Genomic DNA, 26,942 nt, shown 5'->3' with positions numbered 1-26,942 from the left:
TTTAAAGGGGACAAGGACAATATTTTAAGTTGACACAACTTATTTATTGCATTTGACCGATGACATCCAAAACCTTTTCTAAATTCATAGGTATTTATGTATGCACATTGCACATAAAATAATAATTAACAATACCTATTTGTATAAGTATGGATTTTTCTTTCTTTCTCTCATCGAAATCAAAAACTCTCTTAGAATTTTTATTTGTGTGGCGTGTGCGCGTCTGAACACTCTGAACCACTCTTAATCAGATCGCGTGTTATATTACGATAACTGCACATAATAACAATAATAGTTACTGTAATAATAGCGATTAATTGTACTCCGCACGCGCAACATTGCAGGCCTTCAGGCAATTCTGAGCATATGATTGTCGATTAAACAAGGAATTTTAAACGTTTTCTAAACGAGCACACGATACAAATAATTATGGTACATTTACGTGTGATACTATATAATATAAATACTCGGTATTAGAGTATTACTGTCTACTTCCGTCTAAAATTGATAAAATCCGGTAACTTGCGTCGAATTACCTAAGACAGAACTTGATGATCAGTTTAATTATCTATACAGGTAAATGTTGCGTCTTGATTTATTTTCCTAATGTAATTACAATGCTAATAGTAATAGGTATCAATGAGGTGATAGGTTTAAGTTAAGTTCATTTTTATCTTTTAACATAACGTATACGTAATACTATTCATTTGATTTAAATAAGAATAATCCTAAACAAAAAGTAAGAACTAAATAATAAAATAGAAAAAATCAATTTCAAATTGTAAATTAATAAGTATCATAAAAATTAGAAATTTCACTTAATATTCTTATAATTACCTATATATATATATATATATTTATTTAATTTTAATTTTTAAATAAATTGAATTTTTGGTTATTATTTTTATTTTTATTTTTGTATTTTGGATCTATTACTATCGTAAAACGTATGTATAAAATATCGATTCATATTATTTTGGCATGTTTGTTGGTGGCGCATTAACCATCGCTAAAATAACGATATAATAACGTTCAGGACGCAAGTAACCTATTGATACACAAATTATATAACTATAGCAGTGGCTTGCGTCCAAGTTACTGGAATTTATCTTATATTTTTACCTGTCATCATATTGGAATTTCTTTTAGATATATTATTTTTGAAGCTTAAATAACCGTAATAAGCAGCTGTTATATTAAATATTATTGTACATCATGCAACACAGGTTACAAAGCGTTGAAAATTATGATGCATACAATAATACAATATTATATTAAGACTAATTTTAAACGAAAAATCCTTAAAAGGTTCAACTAAACTGAATCATAAATATTTAGGTTTTTACACTAAGACATTTATAGAAGAGAAATGCAATACTAATCATTATAAAAAAATGTATTAACCCCAAAAACAACATAGTGGATTTTTTTTCAGATAAATGAAAATATAGAGCATAATACAATATACCAGTAAATTATACAAAAAACTCTTATGGAAAATCTTTTGTAGGCTATCTGGGTTCAAATTATTTTAATCAAATTCCAACATTCTTTAAGAAAAATATTTACTGTGACTTATTAAATGGAAAGAAAACAGTTTATAAATTACTATTTTCTGAAATAATAATGTTTTAGTGACAATACGCATTTTGTTGTGTTGTCTGGTAAAATTTAATTACTTGACTGTGTTCAAATAAGAATAATAATAACAAAATAAACAAACAAGTGTGATAGAATTAAAACCATTTAACATAATATTTTGTTTATATTTTATTATATTACTATTGTTTTTCGTAGCATCAATTTTATTTATCTGTAATGCTTTACTTATTTAAAATTGTTCCTTATCTAATGTACTCATGAATAAGGACTTTATCTATATGATGCAAATCAGACGAAATCAATTAATAATAATAAAAAAAAAATTATATACCTACGTTATAATAAATTAATACATGTCTTACTTGTATTAGCTCTTAGGTATAAAACTCATGTCTCATAATAATATGGCATAAGATATAATATTGTATATAAATATTTAAAACAAGCCGTATCAGAGCGTGTTTGTAAACGGAGAGCGAATCCGTTGCGATGTATGACGTTCATTTTATTTTTTACAGTTATTTATATAGGTATGTTCACAAAATCAGAAACGGAACGCCTTCATCGAAATACGCACGATAAATGAAGACCATTATTATTGTGATAATAAACAGAATATAATAGTATGATGACGGTACTTACGCACTTGCTACGGTAAAAGCTACTACCTATGACCCAAAGTCTGCGAATGAATTATGAAACGCCTCATAATAAAATATAAGACACGTAATGGTAATTTATTGCACTTCAGAAATTGTATGAAGAACCTACACTGAATGTCCGTTCAAGGGCTACACGCATCTATATTATACACAGATGCATCAGTCAATCAGATTTACGATTCTGTGTCTGTACCTAATTAGTTCATATGATCTAAGGTCTGTACGATCGATTACGACGGTTTAATATGAAATATATTTGCTGCAACGTAAAGATGTAAACGTACACGATTACGTATATTGTATATAATCAGAAATTTATTTCACGACTTAATTATTTTTGTTTTAGTCTGAACGGCGTTAAATGAACGCCTACAAAACAAAAACACAATAACATCATATTTTTCAGAAAAAATACAATTTAATACATAATAGATTATGGATAACATTATTGTAATACGATTTAATAAAAATATTGAAAATTTAATTTATACTTTAAATTCATGGATTTTAAGACGTATCATATACTATTATCAATATTATATAGGTAATATTTACAGTGGGGGAGATGGGATTTTCTTTAAGCTCTCATGTGCACGATTTGATCAATAAAACACACTATCCCAATACAATATATGTTTCCTCGTTGAAATCAAGACTGCGGTTTTACTGCAGAGCGAGTTGGACAGGAAAACCCCCAAAAATAGAACCGGTGAGCGTAAATCATACAATTAAATTATATACTCATTATATATGCACCCGAGTACTTAAAAAAACGAAATAAACTGACCTTTTGGACGCGGCCGGTTTGGTGGCCGGCCGTTTACTGTCGTGCGTGGCCGGCAGCACGGCGTCCACGATGACGCTGGATGTGATGCTGCCCGAGCTATCGTCTTTCACCATTGTTCGCCGGACTGGCGGTGCGGGCAGTGCGCCGAACCCCTCGCGGTGGCCGTCCAGCTGCTGCACGCTGAACGCGACGCCGGGCGTTGGCCGGCTGAACCGGTGGTACGCCGTGGCCGCGGCCGACTTGTGTTCCAGCGCCAGCCGGCTGGGCACCGTCGGCGGTTTGTCGTTCACGGATGGCGCCATGTACGACAGCATAATACAGTTGACGGGCATTCACCGCCGGCAGGTCGCGGTGTGGTGCGTGCGGCTGCAGCTGCGAGTCGTCGTCGGGCAGCGGGAAACTGTCTGCTGTAAACAGTCATCCAAAGCGCGCCGTGTCATTATTATTATTATACATAATATGTTATAATTTATAAGTATTTGAGCTGAAGGCGTTAAAGGCGCGTTTACAATACGTTACTGTACAGTCGCTATTGACTATGTACACACGATAACGCAAGTTATCCTACCTATACCTCATTGTCTGTATGCGCGTTAGAACATGTCTAAATATCCATATAGATATTTTGCATTGCTGTGTTTAGTTGCAACGCGCGTTGCCACGAACAAAATAAAGGGTGCGCATTCAACGCCTTTCACGTGAATCAGCCCTTGGGCACCATAGTTCGTACTAAGATTGTTGTATAATACCATATACGTCTAATATACATATTTATCATATAAATTAGTCGCGCGATTATACGTAGATAACTATTATATTATATGTAACCACATAATGTTTTTTCCCTAAGAGCGAGATGCTTGTAAATTTTAATTTTTAAGACATGCATATACGTTTATTATATATTTTATTATTATTATTAAAATAAAATTTGATTTCAGTATAAAACAAAATGTAAAACGCAGAAGCGGGCAGAACGAAATTATTCAGATTAAGTGAAATAACATTATTAATAATTAATCTCGAACAGTTTGGTAGGTTGGTTTTCTATGCATTTTTTTGGATGAGTAAATCAATGTAAATCAGCTTTAAAATTTGAGGTAACCTGTCAAACATAAAATGTACTCAGATGTATACGAAAATTTGCGTGTGGAAATGTGTTAATATTGCCCAACGATTTTCAGTAGATGCAGTATTCTTGGAGATTGTAATAAATTTAATATATATTATACCTATTATATATAGCAGCCGTGATTATACGTTTCTTTAATTATTGTTATATAATTTTTATCCACGAAGTTTCACAATATATTATATAGTATATACGTATACATAATACATATTATACATGAATGTAATATCATAATGAAACAGGTATTTTTTCAAATCTCTTTTGATAAAATGTAATGCCACAGCAGAGATTGCCTTTTTTTTCAAAGCGGGACATTTTTGCAGCATTTGTCGGGGACAGCGAGATATATATTATACTTAATATGCATATAACAATATATTATATTCTCTACCGTATAGTGTATAATATGCATTGTAAGTACAGTACATATACATAAAAAGTAATAATATATATACAACTGTGACAAGTTGTGACATGATGTGGGTGTGTCATCTATCTGCTTACGAAAAATTACGGTGTAAGTTAATATTTTGCATTATTATTATGTAATAATATGCGACGTGAGTTGAATATTATACACAAACAATATACATAATAATATATTTAACATGTATGTATATAAATTCTAAACAATTACTATAGATTCATAGGTGTAAGATATTATGTTATATAGTAATACGATACTTAAAATATGTATACCGACTATCGACGTAATTGTATTTTGTTTCACCAAATTTTTTTTTAAATTTTTCGTTTTTGAAAAAAAATTGATTTAATATTCATAATGTTTTTGAGTTTAAACAGCTGTAGAGCAAAAATTTACTACAGCCTCTTATATTATGTACTAAGAATAGTAGCACGTAATAATCATACTGTATATATGAGTCCGACGCATCGTTCAGGTCATAATAATAAGTGGCATTTGGGTGGGACGAGAGTCCATCTGGCGGATGCAAACATTTTATTTTACTCCCCTTCTTTAAAAATCAAAAATATACTTTTATCTCAAATATAATGCATTAGTTCTATCAAACATAATTTTTTTTATAAACTTCTAACTTAATTTAAAAACTTGGTAGACCATAGTATAATATTTTATATTTATATATCAACTATTTCTACCTTATATTTAATATATATTTATTAAAACTTACAGGTCTTAATAATTAATTCAAAATTAAAAACTCCTATTAATCTATACTTGGTAATTGAGAAAATATAAGAATATTTTATAATAGACACCAATTGTTTATTTTCATAATAATATTGCCTTTTAGAAACTATCGAAGAGATCTCGATTACCTGCAGAATGACTGGCTAGTTACATTTAAATAATTATTATACACTGAACAAATTATATTTTGGGTGTTTATCTGTAAACAAGAATCTGAACTGTGGTGATTTGTTGGCAACTATCTATATCTATGTATTGTTTACTACAAATATCTATATATTATTATAACTATATATACATTTGATACATATTATAGTTTAATGCGAGGAAAACCAAGTATTCTACGATTCACGTAATAGTAATGTCGTTATACCTCACAGTCGTATATTATCTATATTATGATTATTATGAATCGTCATTGTACACGAGTCTTGTGAATTTGTCCGACAAACTCTATTAAGAATAGGTATATTATTGTATTACACGTACCTAATGATACAATTGCTGAATATAACAAAAACGACGAGTAGCATGTGGTGCACAAGATTAAACCCACGAAGAATTAAACCTATATATATATATATGTAGGTATAATTTTACACGCATAATAGATTACGCCGATCACTGACAGTATAATACTTTAATACATTATACATCATGATATGTGCGGAAAATTCACCCTGTACGAATACAACCGTTCTCCGCAATAATGTCTCGGTGGCATTTCTATTCTCTCTTGTACATACCTTAATGGCTTATTGTGATACGCATTTAAGTATCTTATACGGCATATTACATACACGTTTCTCATATACGTTAAGTATAATGAATGATCGGTGTCCGCGTTTATAAACTCGGTGTGAAGAAAATTAAAACCAGAAAATAAATTGTTGAAACGTCCGAAATAGTATATATTCGCGCTGCATTAGGAGTTACACGCGAGGATCAACCCCAACGCGCGATTAACAGTTTCTGATTAATTGTCCGTTGCGATAGGAATCGACATTACGTAATTTACCTCATAACTTAACCCCCTTGGAAGTATTATTTATTAAAAAATCGGGCATGATTGATGGAAGTAAACAAACTATATTTATGGTGTTCCTATACGATTTCCGTTGCCTTTTTGCCTACTAAAAATAGGTCTAAAATATAATAAAATATACTTTTGTTTTGTAGACCTATTTTTAGTAGGCAAAAAGGCAACGGAAATCGTATAGGAACACCATAAAAAGTATTTTTCATAAAATGGTTTAACAAAAAAAGTCTACTATACAATGGTTTAAAAAAAAAAAAAATATTATTGAATTTCCTTAATAATATTTAATTATTATGATTTATTTTATGTAAACAAAACTATTCAATTTTAATACCAATCTTATACTTTCGAATACTTTTATTTTGTATTCGGAATGCATTAAAATAATTTATTCAGAATAAATATTTTGAAGCCAACCAAATAGACAAACATTGTATACATATAATATGTCCTATTGTATCAAAACATTTTTTCTCAAGTCACAATGAAAATTGTCACAAATTGAATGTATTGGCGTTGCTCTATCACGAGATATGAGTATAAAAGAAAAAACCTAAGTAATAATCTCTTTGCATTGATTGTTATTAAACATAAACATAAGATATTAAATCAAAGCGTTATTGATATGTTCGATACTTCGATAAAAAAATAAAATTAGAATATGTCATTTTAAATTTCAAAGAATAGTGCAGAGTTTTTTAGCATTATTCAATATGATAAAAGAGATGAAAACATTCTTATAACGCAATTATAAGAGCCGAGCGGGTCATAATAACTGAATTAAACATCCAGTAAATAAATGGTAGGTATATATAATTAATAATTATAAAGTCATAGTTCATAATAAGAAATATAAGATATGAAATAATGAAATTGATACATACAACTGAGAGGAGAATAAGGTATCTCCTGAAAGGCTGAAAATGAATCATTCTTTATTAGCCGAAGGGAAGGAAAATAATATTTTAAAATTATTTTCAATTCTGTGTAAAATATATGATAGTATAAACACTTTTTATGTACCTATCTAGACATATTTTATATTATTTTTTATTACTTGACCATTTGTTGTGGTATAGACCACGAATAAAAATAGTATTTAAACTTTAAAGTATAATATACTATCTTTAGTCGTAATATATAGAACTATATATTGTAGACCATTTTTTTTTTTACTTTTAGACTTAAAATATGAAGACATTTAAACTGTATAGTGTTACTACTGAACCATATTGAATAAGGTCATTTATTATATAGTTTTTGTACTTGTAGTTCGTACAGTACCGCCCGCACCTATATTTCATGTATACTTAGATAAAAATACTAAATTCAGTATAAAAGAAAAAAGTATCGATTTTCGGAAACAAAAGTAAAATAATATTTGATGAGACTTGAACTTTAATAGGTATCGTACATTCGTATGATATATGTATAGCTGATAATAAAGGCACCCATATTATAAAAGAAAAAATGTTTCAAATACTGTACCTACATAGAGTTGGACTTTAATAATTCATATACCTAATATTATTGAATTGAATAATACACATTACAAATCGTAATACTATATAAGACTGATATTAGATTTCACAACAATATTATTTCGTTGGATATTTTAAACGATATCTCTGATAATATCGGTTTATTGTTTATACGTATGAATTCGTCAAATATATGGCTGGTACCTATCGTTTCTATTGCTTTGATTTAATCTAAGATTGGTTTTAAATGTTATGTTTTTGCGTCTTTGCCGTCGTTAACCACGTGTCCTCGTAGGTAAGACAGCTTTCTGATCAGATAATAGTCCGATACTCTGATGCAAATTTATTAATATAGTTCCAAATATTTGATAAAATATATACATTATGTTTTAGGTTTTAGGTACACAGTATACATACTACGATCATATTATCAGACAAATTAACATTTTTAATGTAGAAATTATTTTATTGACCGGTTGTTAAATAATAAAATAAAAATTGCGAATATCTATTGTTCTGTCGTTCTGTGGAATAAATACAAGTATTTTATATTTCCACATGAATAAAATTATAAAAATATAAAACAAGTTCCATCGATTAAGACCGCAACCGCGGGGATCTGCATCCAAACGAATATAATTTATTATGATGTATATATTTTTATTCAATCGCCACTATTACTTTAACTTATATAATTCTTTAATTAGAAAATTTGACCACAATAATATACCTAATATATTGGCTTGCACGGCTCGCCTACTCAATAATTATCTTTGGTCACGTATGTGCGCCCATAATAGTTCCTAATGTTCCTATAATACTCACTCATACGTATAACTATATACACTAACCTATTTGCCCGTCCCAACCCAATTGTCTCTTTTATTGTTTACTGAGCATACACTTTTCGTGGTTCGCTAAGCACGAAATATTCCAAAATTCACATAATATTGTGCATTTTTATGTGAACACTATTATATGTGCATTTAAAAATAATTCAAGTGTTTAACTTTTATTAGATAAGTTTACTCAGGTATGTTTGTTTGCTGTAATAACATATAATATTCACGGTGGGATGTATTCAGAGGTGGAGAGAAATTATTACTAACGATATGAATGTAAGATAACATGATGAAGCATTGATCATAATATATATAATTGTTTCAACTACCTACGTAATTCTATGAATAACATTTCACTTTTATTGTGCGAAAATTATCATAATACGAAAGGTTTTTAGATACTACATGTATTACATATTATAGGCATTATATTATTATATATATTATATACCGACATACTGCATACTTCCGTGTTAATATAATGGGAATGCATCAAGAGTATTTGTCATTCATCACGTTTATTATCCACCGTAGGTATTATGCAAAAAAATCTATAAATTTTAATCAGTCTATCGTACCAATGGGTTTGGTCTGTCGCTAGGTATAGGCGCCAAGTATTCTGAACTTATATTAATGAATATATTCAAAATCAATAACACGAACGTATTAAAGAACGCATACAGCGGAGACGGCTTCAATTCTTCGAAATAATTGTTCAACTGTAATGACCGTTTAGACATTTATAATTTATAACCCTTTATAATTTCTTAAAATCCAAATCGTATGCGTCCTTTTTTACGTATTCGTTACATATTTTATAATAGCAAAGAAAATAATTTCATTTTTTATCAAAAATCTATTTTAAACCACACAATATATAAATAAAATAAATTACTATTATAATATTGTATTCTACAAGATGTTTTTTATTTTTAATATACATGTCCGATAAAAAAATTATTTTACACATTCATGATGTTAATTTTGCCAAATTGTATAAAAATAATTATATAAAATTCTACATTATATTATTATATGCAGAAGATAATCGAAAAGATACAATATACTTCCACTTGGACAAATCATTGAACATTAATTTGTCTACGCCGTTCTCGGACATGTAGGTTAAGCATAAACACGAGAACTGCATGTACCTAATGTCACGAATTTGCAGTGTAATATTCATGTTACATAATATATTATATTATTATACACACTGTTGATACCAACGCATAATTCGTTGATTTTTTTAAATGATACATTTTAATTATAGAGATGAGTCATAGTGAAATTAATGAGTTTTTCTACCCCACCTTGTTATTTGTGTAAGACGAGAATGACGCCATAAAATAGAAAAACAGCTACGGAACTTGTAGCAAATTTATTGTTCAAACTCTACATACATAGACAGTATAATGAATCGTTTTAATGCCTTAATGGTGCAAATAAAACAGGATGACACCAACGGGATTAACATCCAAAGATCCTATATTATTTCTGTTTGGAATCGGATTTAAGCGAGGGGATGAAAAATCTTTGACCCGAAATAAAAATATGCCACACAATAACAATTTAAACCTTTTGCAAATAATAATAAAAAAGGTAAAAAGAAATTATCGCGCGGTATATTGTACTCATAAGCGCATAATACAAAACAACCGTCGATGCAGTATGATTTATGATCCACTATTATATGTTTATATTGTAATCAAAGTTAATTTTTTATACTAAGCGTATATGTGTGCGCAATATAATAAATAAACAATTTGAGCGAACAAATAAAACACACATCATATTATTATGAATACAATGCATTGATAGGGAAAAAAAAAAATCAAAGTGTAGGTAGGTATACAGTTATAGTTTTGTTACACGTCACGTACAATATTTTACGTATGTTATGAGTATTTATGAATCAGATGTGTACTGTTTTAAATTCAAGGTTAAACGGAGGCTTTAAATAATATTGTATTGTATATACAATTTATATATACAGATGGCCGATCTCACGGCAAACTATCAAAGATACCTACCTACATATTATACTATAAATACTAAACATCATCGTATTATAATATTATTTTGAAAATACTTACAATAATTGTCTAAAACTTTAACTATCGTTGAACAATGAAAAATTTATTTGAAGCCTTAATCCAAGAAAAATTAAAAAAATTAAATATTTGTATAATTACATAAAATGTACAGTGGTAAATTTAAGTTCTCCATGACTTTTTTAGTATTAGTCATTAGGTAAGCAATTAAAATAACGAACAGGCATTGTGGTAAGATTAGCATCGGTCAGTTACACTAGCGGTTAGTGTTATGATTTGAATAAAATAGAAGGTATTAATTTTATAGCGATTATATAATAAATTATGCATTTAATATCATTTAATATGAATATTTAAATTGGGTACCTACTCCGACAAGAAGCATCCGTTTTATTGTATTTATATATTATAAAGTTGAATACATGATTCATTTTTTAAATATTAAATAACTGGTTAGATTAAGTTAAATAGTTTGAATATTGATTTTATAATTAACCTTGCGTACGTCCGTATATAAATTGCAGTGTTTTAGATAACAACACATTTAATTTAAGTCCGTTTACGTGGTCTTGCATTTCTGAGTAATTTAGATAACGGTAAAATGCCTTCAAAAGCAACGAGGATAATATAATAAAAATTAAATATGACATTATAATAATATAAAAAACGGACAAAATAGGAAAACAAAAATGGTTAGAGACACGAGTTAAATGGATACAACTGCGACGATGCAGCTGAGCTTTGAAATTTAAAACAATGCGTTTTTATATTATACAATGCATAAATATATTATTATTTATTCCATATTTAGAAAGACGTTCATGAAAGTAGTAGGTTAAAATTATCATTGTTTGCAAATCGATTTATATTTATTACTCGTGATTTTATGTCCCTTATAAACAAATATAATAATTGATTCGACCAACATATACGTTTTCGTAAAAAAAAATTTGAATTACATATTAATAAATAAATAACATTAACTATTATAAGACACGTTAGCGTCATCGTTATTTTTAACGAATAAATAAGTAGTTCAAATTATGATATTGTGACATTGCGTAGCTATACATATAATATAATATATAGGTCGATCAGTAGTATTAAATCTTTGCCAAAAATAAAAAAGGTGTACTGGGGTCGATCGATCGGGGACATCTTTTTAAGATTTCCGTGAGTCATTTAGTCATATATATATATAGGCATCGTGTAATAATTGTATATGTTTTGTTTGACTATTTTCACGGTCAAAAGTTTCGAATCCAATCGAAACACGCTGAATAATAATAATAATAATAATTTTAACGCAACAGGTGACGTTTTTCTTTCTTATTTCATTCGCTTTCGCTATAACCTTCTGTTTTTTTGAAGAAGATTTATGGCGATCCGAATACATTTCTATGGTAATGCAATTAGTTTTGAATTAATGTACGCCTGCCGACGGCTTATTCACTGCGCGCGCAGCAAAAACGTCCGCAGTTGTGGGCAACCGAACGTAACCCACAATTTCCGATTATCCGACGGAGTGCGATGTCGGTGGTCGTTTTCGATGGTCAAAAAATGAAGGAAGAATGTTTTTTGGTTTACATATAAGCTAACCACCGTGCGTTTTTATCGTATATTATGTACTTACTGGCTACTTTTTTCTTTTCTCTTTTAAAAAAAAATTTTTTTTTTAATTTTAGACAAATATTCTTTACACGGAAAATCATGAAAAATTAATAACAATGTCTGTGCATAGATTCTGCCGAGTATTTAGCCTCTTCGACGTGCTGTATGGAAAAATATTATCCGGATATAGGGTGATTATCATATACGTCCGTGGCGAATTTTTTCCCCGCAAATGCGCGTGTATGGAAGTACCACGCGCGTCGTAAAACTTTTGACGGTCCATACATGTTATATTGGTCGCGTATTGTATAATATCGATTAGTGTCGGTTATTTATTTTTTTCGTTTCCTTGGCGTTTTTCCAACAATTATAATAAAATAATATAATATAGTGCCGATAGTCGACTTCCGTGAGTTAATAACCTACCATCGATTTTTATGTCTTTTATAATCAACAATAACCGCATACCTAATTATTACAGTGCTTTTAAAAAATAAATACATGTACACTAAAAAACAATAAGATAAATCAGTGTTCATTAGTCACATTTTTCACGTAGTAATATTCCATAAGGACCATAAATTATGAGCATTTTTTTCAAACTCGTTAGAGATGTTAATATCTTTAATAATTGCAACTTACTGTTGAATTTCTACATTTCAGTGAAAACACAATTTGTATTTTGAAAGTTATATTATAAAAGTAGGTGTAAATTACCCACATCTATGAGTTTTAAGTTTACATTAGTTATAGATACCAATAGCACTCTGAAAAATTAAAAAATATACTACTAGTGTAAATATTTGATAATTATTTATGCTAAACACTTTTATTTACTTATATAATTTTATCACATTGTTCAAAAAGGTAATGCAATTGTAATATTAACGTTCATATGTTCGGCATATCTATACAACTATAGACTATAGAGTTATATAGTGAATATTAATGAAACATTCTACGTAGAGCTAAACATATAATAATATACTGTTTATACCTTTACAATGTAAGTTTGATTATAATAGTGTTTACACTTAAAATGGAATATTAAAGTTTTCTTAAACGTCTATTACTATTTTTTTTTTTTATTACACAAAATATTAAAACTTATAGTCTTAATTTTAACTTTACGTTTTAAGACGTCTGCCACCAGTCAAATTACAGTTTACATAAATTTAAAAATCATTTTTCAGGTAATATGTGTACCTGAAGTCTTAACTTATAATATTATAACTAATATTGGTCATAATATGCGATATATTAGAACCCAAATGTTGAAAAATAGTTTATAGTTACTTCATCATTACCTAACACAATAATAAGCTGTTCAAATTGTGTTCCTGTTGTGGAGCAATTTATTTCTGCATACTTAATATCTATGTATAACAATTTAAAAATAAATTATGCTACGATTGAAAGTAATTACTGAATAACAGATAGCGTCTATTTATTATTATTATTATTTATTATAAACACGTCATCCGGGATTGTGTCAATGTGTTCAACAGTAGGTACCTATTGCAATTCAATACATACACTCAATGTTAAGAAACCTAACGGCTTTATATACGGAGCTTTTTTTTGGTTTCCTCTTTCCTGTTTTCCTTTTATGGAGTGTATTTAAATTGTAATACAATATAAGTATTTTGTATTTGCATTGTTTTAATTTTTTTAATTTATCTTGTGTATTTAACCTATTTTATAGTAAAAATATTACAATACCTAAACCGTTTCTCTGACGCACTGCGAGTGATGATTTACATATTTTTAAAATTAATAATAATTATGACAAATGAATAAGTGTTTTTTTTTATCAGCACTCAAATTCTATTAGAAACTATGATTTAATACATTTGAATAAAAAAAAAAATATATATATATATATATATTATACGGAATGAAAATTGGACTACATTAATAGTGTTATAATGCAGTATAGACAATCTCGTAACTGTCATAATATTAAGTCCAGATTTACTAGGATTTTAATTTAACTTATAAATAAATACTATATACTTATTCTTTAATTACATTACAACATCATACATTTAGCCTTAGACTAAAATGCATTATAAATAATATAGAAGTATATAGGCGAGTGAATAGGTTTATTGTGGTTAAGTTTGTTGAATCCATTAAAACGATAAATGGATAAACAACTAATACTAATTCTTTAACTTAATTAATTTATAGTAACTGAATCCAAAAAAATTATTTTTCGTTGGTATTACTAATTTACTTTAAGTATGTAAAAATCAATACTTTTTCAAATGTTATATACATACATATTATATAGCATAGGTATATAGATTTTATTAAATATTTTGTTTTAGGGTTTGTTTTATTATTTTCTGTAAAACTCAACAAAATACGTTATGCGCAATAACTAATGCAAAAGATATATCTTCAGCAGTATCGAATGTTTATCATACGTGTCTAAATTATTTCCACAAGAAATAATAGCTAGCCGTTTTCGTTTTAAATATTTCGTATACAATATAATAATATATCAGCACGCAGATTCAGTGGTATGTATTTGGAGAGCATGTGAAAATATGCGACCACTAATCACAACTTAACTCAATGTTAACCACAAAAATAATCCATGCAAATCGAGAAATTGGACTGTCGAAAAATATTATCATTGTACGTTCTAGTCATAATACAATATATATTATAAATAAATGAGTGTTTCTTTCTTTGTCCACTATACAAGTTGGTTCTTTTATCATTAAACACTCGTTATTTCAAAATACATTTACGTTTTTGAGAATATTATTCTTACATAATTTCCAGGTTGAAATAAAACACCATTAAAAAAAAAAGTTATATATTTTACTGTTCAATTTTTTTAATTTTTTGAATGATAAAAAAACATACATTTTTAATTCTATGTTCTCAGCAGAATATTTTTCGGGGTATTTTGATACATAAAAATTGAAATTCGGAGTATTTTTTGAATTATGAGTATTTAAAGTTCAGGTGAGCGGAGTAGTAGATCATTTGTGGCCTTATGGGGCACGGTTGTATCTACTCTATCCGCTAAACAAAATTTTAAATATTTATAACTCATAAACTACTAGTCCAGATTTCGATTTTTAAGTATCTAAATAGGCCAAAAAAATATACTGCTTTATAATATAAATTTAAAAATATATGTTGTCATTTAAAAAATTAAAAAAATATAGCCATAAAAGTATTAAAAAAATTAATATTTAAAAAAAAATGTTTTATTTTGACTGTAAATTATGTAAGAAAAATATTTTCAAAAACGTTAATAGATTTTGAAATAATGAGTATTGTCTTGTGTCTATTTAGAGTCAGTAGTTAGTTATAATATATTTTTTGGATTACGTCTAATCGGTCACATTTATACGCAAATTGTATACACAATAGAGTAATTATATGTGTCATGTAAGCAAAAATTACGTAAAATACATTGAATAAAAAATAAAAATGTTGAATTTTATTTAAACTACGAAATATACAACTACCAAATACAAACGGAAAATATTAAGTTATGTAATATGTATATAATATAAATAATGACAGACACAAAATGTGATACTCAACGATGAATAACATCTCCGACGATGAAAATAAAACGGCCCGACAACGAAATGAAGAGCGCACGCGATAATAACGGCATAAAGGTACGTCACTTTTTGAATTATGAACATTATTTGAGATCGTTTTCAGTCCTTCATTCGTCGTCGTCAACTACATACAATGTCTGCAAGTCGGTTATATGGCCAGAAGTATATTTTAAACCGACAAATAAATCGTTTCCGACGTGACGACAAGCGGTATAATATATAAACCTACGTCTTGCGCTATTAGACGCGTGGACAGAGGCATAATATGTAGTTATACCAACGACTTAGTTGGTACACAATGAGAATAATATTATAACGTGAACACGAAACAAGAGTCGATAAATTGACCGTCATCTCGGTGTATTTCGTTTTCTCAGGATCGTAAAAAAATAATAATAATAACAATAATATAATAATGCTTTTGTTCTTGGCGTAGATGGTGGACTGAAGAGATTATTGTGTCTTAATTCTCTCTCTCTCTCTCTCTCTCCTCTCTCACACTTTCTTTGTATTGTGCGATTATTTACGCGGAAGTGTGTGTGCTTAACAAGACGTTACGATTAATACTACAACGCACGCAAAACCTATCGTGGAACACGAAACACCACTATTAACCCTTAACGTTTGCACATCCAACACTCACAAATCGAATCGAAATCGCATTCGTAAAAAAAACAATATTAAAGACATGCAAATATGTGTTTTAATATATTATTATTGTTACTGACGACTGCGATAAATTGATAATTTATTAATATTACAGCGTTTGTCGGTATAAGTAGATACTCGAAATTTAACGATCTAAAGCAAAGTCGACAGTAAAAACAATGCGTACTAATAAACTGTCGATCGAATGTAATGAGTGTCTAAGGACTTGATAAAACTACATTCGTTGAACATTTTATTGCGTGATCTGTGAACTCAGATAAGGTATGGATTTCGTCTGTGAAGTGTTAGCGATTGCAAATCATTTTAAACGATTATCGCATAGAACAAAATAAAATAAAATTAATCGAACTAAGTCGAGTCAATAGATTTATTGGCGCTCTGTCTACGACGACACTAATTAGCGATATAAAAATAATGTAATACCAAACCTACGTTATAAGTTATAACCATTCACTTAATATAATAAGTTATTTTAACGTTCAACTGTTTCACGTCATATATTTTTGATAGGTCTGCTATATGTAAGCATCGCGTTGGTATGTTTTAAATGTCAAGAGCAGCACTACAATAATATACTTATATTCTAGTATTTTACTAATAAATAAAGTAAAGCGCAAATAATAAATCAAAAATGAATAAAAATACTTCAATAATGAAACTCCACTTTTACACCTTCAATGTTAGTTTTTTTAAAAATATTTTCAAGTCTGATCTTAATGAATATGGTATAAGGTATAAGATAATTGAGAACTTTAAAAGTTTGATAAATAAAATAAAAAGGTTTACACTCTAGACGCTAACACATTGTATTGTTAGCATACAATATAATAATATTGAATTAAAAATATGAATTATTAATTCAGAAAACAATATTTTTGATGAAATATGAAATAGGTACACGATTCTAGTTGAACAAATATTCCAATTTTTATTTTTTACATTTTAATGTATAAATTATACGTTTATATCTAAAAATTAAATAACGAGATGATACTTTAAATAACACTTTAGCTGTTTTAAAATAATTTAAAAATCGATAAAAGTTATTATTATTTTTTAACGACAACACTTTATTTTATAGTACCTTAATAATAATTTGTAAAAATAGCAAATTATGTGAATTGTCTTATTTCTACAGTACTTTTATAAGAGCTAAAAGTTTTTTAAGTATCATATTTAGCTTATGTTTTATGAAACTTTTAATGAACATAATAAAAATGGCTTATTAACTGACTAATAAGTGGTTCATTAAAAAAACTTTAATAAAGCGCATTATTATTTCTGTTATTGTGAATATGGTTATATTATAAAAGCAGTTTGAAGTGTACTTTTAACCGCACTTATTTTTGTTTTAGAAAAATTGCATTTTTACACACCAGATAAAAGCTATTGAATATACTGTAGAATCTGAAGAAGGTATATTTACTACCAAATTTAAATAATACATTATTACAAAAATTAAATTAGTAAAAAAGTACTAATGGGATAAAGTATATGCCATGTATATATCTTGTTATATTTAATATTTACATAGACATATAAGTACCTAAATGATTTAAAAAATTGAAAAAAATATTTATATCAAATTCAAATATTTGGATCAATTGAATCTAAATATATTAAACAGATTTAACCTTTAAAGTATATTTTATCCACCACTAGGTACTATATAGGTACTTGATAATATTTATAAATTAAAATAATGTAATTTAATTTTGATCTGATCTGTAATCACCAAGTGCTGTCTAATGCTTATTAACATTTATCACTATACCTACCCAATGAATATAATATATATTCTATTTGAAATTAAGCTTCAATATCCAAACAAATTAGATGGTATAGGTCGAATGCTGATTATATTTACATAATTTTACCGGAAAATATAGGTTTAAACTGTATAATTATTTACTTATTACCTAAGTTTACACTCCGTTTTGAAATGAAATAATTGTAAATAATTGTAACTACTTTATTCACACAATTTGCATATGATGTATTATAATTTAGATACCTAATTAAAGAAATTATATATATTTTTTTAATTTGACGCAAAACATGTTTACCGTCCGACAACTATGCGATTGTCATCCACTCATCGCCAGGTTTATTTTTAATAACATAACTATATCATGAAGAAGCTTGACGATAGGTACATACAATTTGTTAAATTCTTTAGTTGTTATGCGTTATTAGTATAATTTTTAGACATTCCTGAAAACTATACCTAAGCAAGTTTTATATTTATTATTATTACTGTTATTAAAAACGTCTCAATTAATATTATTAATCGACATATTATATGCTTATGCAAATCAAATACGCCTCTATAAATACCCTTTGATTAAAAATTGTTTTAAAATGTAGTTTTTAACGGAGAGTGCGATTGCGTATAACTAAGGAAATGTGCATGGGACACTTTTTACTGAAGTAGGTAATCTGAACTCAATCTATTGGTTGTTTAACTCGCCAACAGAATAACTCACGAAATATGAAGAACGCGTATTGATCGTGAATATTGTACTATCACAAAGACATTAAACATTTCGTAGCACTGATTGTTAGTCAATAGTTAACCGACTTTTTTTTTTTTTGAAAGACACTGGTTTATAGCGTCTGTGATATTTATGTTTGACTGTAGTACAAATAAAGAGGGTCAAAACTATTTATATACAATCCACTGGCGTATAATGTAAATGCCGTCTAATGTACATTAGCCAGGACGAATAGGTTTTTTATAAAAATGTCTTTGTTCAGTAAATAAGTTGTATTGGATCTATAGATACCAATAGCTTCGAAATATTTGCTTTGAACTCTTCTTATCCCGTTAAAAACTAGACTTTTTTCTCACCACAAACAAACCTAACGATGATGGATTTTAAAATACCAACAAATGCTGTTTAGTTTTTGTCTGTCTGGTTATTTAACTTACCTAAATTTATATTATATTTTTAACTAAATAATTCAATAATAATAATAATAATAAAAAAATAATGACACTACGAAAATACATAGGTACATACTAAGTTTCAAAATTTCAAAATATTTAAATTTATTATACCTATATCTCATTTAAATATTTTTATTTTTTAACAACTTCTATAAATTAATTAATTGTCATAATTAAGTACTAAAATTAACTTTTGACTTGTGTAGGCCGTGGAAAATGGTTTCACATCGATTTAATAAATAATTTTAACGGTTCCCACAGCAGAGTTCAACGGTTAAAATATTTTTAATTGGAGTAATTATCTCAATGTACTTTAAATTAGGTCAACATTTTAAAAAAAATATCTTAAGTTAGAATTATTTATGAATAATGCAATCAACAAATTGTAAAATAACGTTGTCATTAGTATGATTTTCATATAGAAACAAAATCTAACTATTCCGTTACAACAAGAGTATTACAAAAACGGACCTACGTAACTACATGGATCGTTTGTATACCGTTATAAAATTATTATGAATTCAACATTGATCTCATCATAAGTCACAATAACTAATTATTATGTCTTTGTACTTTCTGCTTTTCTAAAAGTAAACGGATAAGTGCGTAGCGCGTGTAGCCTTAATTATCTTTTTACAGTCGTATGAGTTAATATATATATATATTATATTATGATCTAAAAATATTATCGCGTTCCTTCTTCCCCTTTTACCAGTGAAACTTTAATTCAGGCGCTGGAATAATAATAAACTAATTTAATTGACAACACATTTTTAAAAACACGCTCAGTCCATCGTTCTTGAGACGTAAGAACTAAACACGGAACTTATAGCATTTAGAATTTAGTTAAACAAAACATTTAAGGGCCTTCGCTATTTATCATAGTAAACAGAATAAAAACCGAAAAAAAAATCCCAAAATAAATTAAGATAATTAATTACTTAATTATTTTTTTAATAATTAATTAAAAATACTCCATTCAATGTTTTATAATAATATATCAAAAATATCTGTCTTTATTTTTTTATGAGCGATAAACTATTGTATATATAGGAGATATAAAACTCGATTTCATTTTATTATAGAACTAGGTATAATCATAATAATATAAAAAACAAAACATTATTATTGTTAAAGTTTACAGATTATAATATAAAATAAGTAAAAGTAAATTAATTTATATACTCATGTTTATTTTCAAAATTAAATATAACTAGATTTGTTTCATTAAATTTTTAATTTTTATTAACTATCGAACTTTTACAATATTTTAGTTGATATATAACTTAATAATAATATTGTTATTTATAATAATTCAATGTTTTAAATTTATTTAATAACTTATTAGAAAATGCTGTGTGAGTATAATGTACTCCGGAGATTTTTTTTATCTGAGAAGAAGGGATTTTAATACCACAGTTCCCACCTAATAAGTAAGAACCTTTCTATACATTGTCTTGAAACTTATAAAATAATTTTATATTTTCATTTTGTAGTGTATGTGGGCGGTAGTGAGGATATATTGAATAGTGGTGACCATTTATCCGCCTACATTTCTCGGAATAAATTACACGAACAGCGGCGTAAACAATGATGATAAATTGTTCATACCATAAATTTAATAATACTACACAGATTTCAAAGAAAAACGTCCAAAAAAAAAAAGTGTCATCATCATAACATTTTTGCAGTAAGCATTATTCATTATACGACTTGAAAAAAATTCACTCGAAACTTAAATGTTTAGACGTTTGACAATGACGGTAATAATAACGTTGCTACATTTAAGTACATAGAATTGGTTCAATTATTTTTCTCGATTAGAAAATTGCGAAGATCAACGCAGTAAGCCGTATTCCACTCACGTTCCTTTAAATCGTTTCCCGGCAAAATTAAATCGTACATTAACGAGGAGAACAATAACTGCGAATATATTATGTGTCCCTCGTGCGACGGTCATTATTATTATAGATGTGACGACCGGATTAGAGCATAATATTATAATATTGCAAAATCATATGTACGCGGTACGCCGGCACGTCCCATTTCCGTTATAACGACCAGACGATTTTTAAATTATAAGTAGTAGACTAGTAGATTTGTGAACTTCATTGCTGATTTCGGTTCAGAATTAATCGGGTTGTCCTGCAAATGTCCAGCTGTCGAACGATTCCGCGCTATATTGTATACAGCTGATATATGATAATATAGTGCATGATGTTTTTAAACGACGTCTCGTTCGACGGCTTCGGCGAAACACTTATAAATAATAATAAAAACGTCGAATCCCACCCGAACACGCTATCGCTTACCAAATGCGTTTAATATAATCACTATAGGTATAATCGTATATTCTGATTGTGTCGCGATCGTTACCTGCATAGACACCGGTTTTTGGTGTTGCCGCCGAGAAACCGTATACGTCTATCACACACGATATAATATTGTATTATATATAGCACGTGTTGTGAAACTCAAGACTCGTCATAAAAACATACGATCGGCGCACGCGAGTTGCGGAATTACAATATTATTATTATCATGTAGTACCTATATTATAGTAGTTGTTATCATCGAATTTATGTCGATCAATGAAAGCTGGTACGGATTGCAATTTTTTTCCTAAATATTTTTTATTCACCATCGGTGGCGTCGTTCGGGGGGGGGGGGGGGCGGGTGTACTCGGAAGCAAGTGATAAGTATAGCACACAGAATATGATATCGCGCGAGATCTAAATGCCATTATAAAGGGTCGAACGATAACAACGACGACGAATATAATATTACACTTATTTCGGGTCATGTGTGAACAGTGTGCTGCAGTCCGGGTATTTCGTCAACATCGCTCGCGGTGTACGCCGAGCAAAAATGACCCCGTTTGTATTCAAAACACTACCCCTCGAAACGCCCCACAATACCGACGGCGACGACCCCAAAAACACGAGAAATCTGCGAGATCACCACCGCTGCCGGCCGGCGACTCGCGGTTGCCATGGCGACGGCGGCGCGCGTATAACCGTGTGCATCTACGGCGCGTGTACCGCCGTTTACGCGTAACTCACGCGTAGCACCGCCGCGTAACCGTCACGTGGCCGACACGAGGGCGGCTGCCGTGGTCTCCGCGGGGGCGGTATATAGTAGGGCTGCACGCGATCGATTGCGCGCGCGTCCCGGCTTAAAGACAACAAATCGCGACCGCCCGGGTGGTGGTGGTGCCGACCCGGTACACGACGGTGCTCATCACGCCGAAATTATAACAGTTATAACTAACGCAGCAATCATAACGATATACCATAACATACACAAGTCGTAACAGTAAACATTATTATAATACATAAATAATCGTAAGACGCTACCGCAAGGTGGATATCACGCTCACCTCGTGTGACAGAGCGGCTGCCGATTCAGTCATTTTCTGACGATACCATCGTCATCGTCGTTGTCGTTTCCGTCGTCATCGTCATCACTCGCGTGTGCACCGGCTGTCGGCGTGTTGTCAAAATATAATAAACGATAATAATATTCTCTGGGTCGGTCTCGTCACGCTCACGCGTCTGTCGTCTATTGCGATGCTGAGGCCGCGGGCCACGGTGACGGCACCGACATGGTTTTTTTTTTTTACCGAACGTTGGGCTTTTCCGGATCTTCAGAGCGGTACAACCTGTGGCCAGCAGAGCTTATTTATATATACACACACACACACACACAAACATACAGGTGAACGGAGCTGTCGCGGCGGAGACACGTACACACACGTTCGAACAGCAGGGCACGCGCGGTACGTCTGCCGGGCAAGCTTTCACCGGCGGCGGTCGTAACTCGGCGTTGTCGAGCTTGCGCCGGGGCGCCGCCTGGCGGTCGGTTCGGTCGTCCGCCGTCGACGCCGAGCGCCGCGACCGGCTGACGGACGACGACAACGACGACGACAACGACGACGACGACGAGGTCAAGTTCAAGCTCGCGCCAAACCGTGTTATTACACCGCGACTCTGCCGCCGCCCCACCACAACAGATCTTCGCCGCCGCCGCCGCACATACGTGATCCGATTGCGAAACGCGGTTAGGTAGAAACGTTAATTTTTTTTTTCGGCATCGCACCGGCCGCCGCCGCCTCTATTGCGCATTCCATTAATAATTATTGTGTTTGCTTTAATATACGTAATAATATTATTATGTAAACGAGAGCTGGTGCGGCGGCGTCTGAAGATTGTGACCACAGTCTGCGTGCCTGTATTATCTTTCGGTGTAGACGGTATGTCGGTATAGTGTATTCCAGTTTAGCCAGTTTAGGTATACCTATCAAAATTCACAATATGTACGAAAAACTATTTTAATAATGCCGTTTTTCGCCTCTTCGCGGTTTCAAAAATACTCATACCGCCCTACCATATAAGATATACGAGTATGATTGTATTTACACATTTTGCGCCCTGGATCAAACGGCCATGAAGTTGGCCTACCTAACGATTCAAAATCTACGCCAAAATTTCGTGGATCAACCAAACAATTTATAACACCTCCCTCCCCCCCAAAAAAAATTTTTTTTTTCAAATTTTAATAAATTTGCAGTTTTAATTTTTTTATTTATGTTACTACTGACTTATAATTTGTTAATTATACAGATAATAATATTAATAGGGACATAATATTATTTTCAGTGGCCATGTCAAAGTATGGATAAATTTCAATAAGGTTGTTTTTTCTTATTTAAAATATCATTTTGTTTTTTTAAACTTTTCACGTGACATTGAAAATGAACACGTTCTATATAATAGAGAGTCCTAAATCATTATTTGATGCAATGACAGCATTTTTTTTTTTTGATTTCAGCCGATGTGAACATAGGTAAATAAAAATACAATAGTAAAAAATATATACTTGAAGTTAAAATGTTACCTCTTTTCTAAATTAGATTTTTAATTTGATCTAAAATAAAAATAATAATAGTGTTAAGTTTGAAATTTATCTATCTAATCTATAGTAGCTTACTGTGTCTATCTATATTTTGCTACACATTGAGACGTCATAAAAAATAATAATAACTATATTGTAATATATACCTATTTATTATATTCGAATTTACTCTCCTATTTCCTTAGAAATGTTTGTAATCGTCTATGGCCGCTTCTAAAATAGAGTACACGATGTTTGTTTAGTACGTTTTAAGCAACCCTTATTAGTTATTACCTTATATAGGTAATAATACCTATATATACCTTCATATTTTTTCGTAGGGAAGAATAAGCTTGATTTTTTAAGATGATTCCCCACATTTGACTGCCCCTGGCACGTACACAATGTTCATGTTAAATACATATTTACAAGTAACAATTTTCGTTTAGAAACTAGGTGGTAAAAAATTCCTTGAAGGAATGCCAAAAATATGTCAAACTGTCAAGGGTTGATATCTGAAAAATGGAACTCTAAAATTAATATTCACTTCCTCTCTGAAGGTTTTTAACATATCATTTATAAACTATAAATATCATATTATTTTTAAACATGATATTTTTAGTGAGTAAATAATAATTATAGTAACTTAATATATTAATATATCAATGTAGGTATACATGGATTATTATGTATACTGTATAGATACGGACAATATAATGTACCAGATATGAAGAATCTACTGACATTTTCTCTACTAAGAATAGTTTAATGGACATATATGAATGATTTACTAGGATTTACTAATATTAAAACGCACATTTATCACAGCCATGGATCTCAACTATCAATAATTGAATTCGAAATTTTGAAAACACGAATTTAATTTAACTCTCCATCCAATCAGACCCAGCAACTTCCCAATCAATACAAATACAATTCGCAAATTTTTTTTAATATTATAGGTAGTTTATTTTAGTTTATTAGTATATTCAATTTATTAATTATTTAACGAATTTGTCATTCACGGTTGAAACTTTAATATAAACCAAATTTATTATGATTTAAAATTTATGTTTGCAAAACTGTTCTAAACACGTATGTGTCTCTATATATAATATAGCGTAAATTAAAAATACTCATAACTCACTTAAAAACTGAATAATCGTAAAAAACCAACAACCACACCCTGATAATGTTCTTACCATCAAGTTTCATAATAAGTTAATTCACTCAAATTTTTAAACTAACGGAGCTAAACATGATCTGCTGAGGGTAAATTTGCTATGTTGCGCACTTGTAAGACTACGGAGACAATACGTTATGCGGGTGTTGCGTCTTCTTAATGTTTTGGAGTTTTTTAGGTGTACCTATTATGTTATTTATGCGCATTATGTATAGATTATGCCAAAACCATTTTTCAGTATAAATAGAACACCTCTGCAGTCCGTCCATTAAATATTATAATTTAGCTACACTGCTATAGACTATATTACTTCATATTATAGACTATATAGTCTATGGATTAGTACTGAATCTTGAAATTTATATTAAAGAAAAATTAGTATAGGTACCTAGGGGTATCTATACCATTACATTCAATTTAAAAAATCGAAATACGTGAAGATTACTTACATTTTTCCAATATTAATGTTTACTGTAAATATTGTCCTACTGTTCTCTATCCAATTACCTGACCGACTGTGACCAGCATTAAACTGGCTTTTACCCAAAAACCCAGATATTTTTGGCATTAAACTAAAAGTTTTAAAGAAATGTGATATTGTAGTCTACCGAATTGTATGTATCATAAGAGCACTCGTACCAACCATCAATTATATAGCTACTTGAATTCGTATTTAATTAATTTTGCTTCTGTTTAATACTTAAATAATATAAGGACAAAACCACATTGTATATATATTATAAGGGTTTTAACTCACTCATTTTATTCATCACTGATAATCGATTGGAAAAAATTGTCGGTTTATCATAATTCATAGTAAACTAAAAATAATATGTCCTATGCTTATAAAACTAACTAGGTAATTTTAACTACGTAGTATATCATATTATTATGACGTTATAAAATTGAGTTTTTCAAGGGCAGATACAGGTAAAAAAGGAGAATGCTTTACATTGCAATTTATAGTGTACACAAGACAATTAAAAACCTATTATATACCTAATATTATATTATGTTGTTTAATTTTAATTTTCATACTTCTGGAAACCTAAAATGGGTTGTTTTTAATTATATGCTGTACTTTTACGATCTGTTATTGTATCTGTATTGGAATAATATATCCCTAAGCAATTTGCAGTCGTCGATGGCTATATATATATATATTAAGTGCATACGAGTATATATTATAGAATGAATTATATATTATACGTAGATACGATAAAAATTCGAAATAATTTAAAATATTATTAATATAATATTAGTTATA

At 29.6% G+C, this 26,942-nt stretch overlaps 1 protein-coding gene across 2 annotated transcripts in view; it reads right to left on the bottom strand.

The window, feature by feature from the left end:
* The window catches only part of LOC132919792 (uncharacterized), a 44,329-nt gene extending 20,914 nt beyond the window's left edge, over window positions 1-23,415 (bottom strand). The window contains exons 1-2 of one of the 2 annotated variants that reach the window (XM_060981642.1): window positions 22,979-23,415; window positions 3,052-3,458 (exon numbers count right to left, since the gene is read on the bottom strand). In XM_060981642.1, the coding sequence (XP_060837625.1) occupies window positions 3,052-3,383 (332 nt within the window). In that variant the 5' untranslated portion in view covers window positions 3,384-3,458; window positions 22,979-23,415. The remainder of the gene's footprint in view (window positions 1-3,051; window positions 3,459-22,978) is intronic. The other variant, XM_060981644.1, reaches the window with a different exon arrangement.
* Window positions 23,416-26,942: the final 3,527 nt, after the last annotated feature.

Source organism: Rhopalosiphum padi, chromosome 2 (assembly GCF_020882245.1).
Source record: "Rhopalosiphum padi isolate XX-2018 chromosome 2, ASM2088224v1, whole genome shotgun sequence".
NCBI lineage: Eukaryota > Metazoa > Arthropoda > Insecta > Hemiptera > Aphididae > Rhopalosiphum > Rhopalosiphum padi.
The sequence above is the reverse complement of the archived record's forward strand: the minus strand, read 5'-3'. Positions and strand labels throughout refer to the sequence as shown.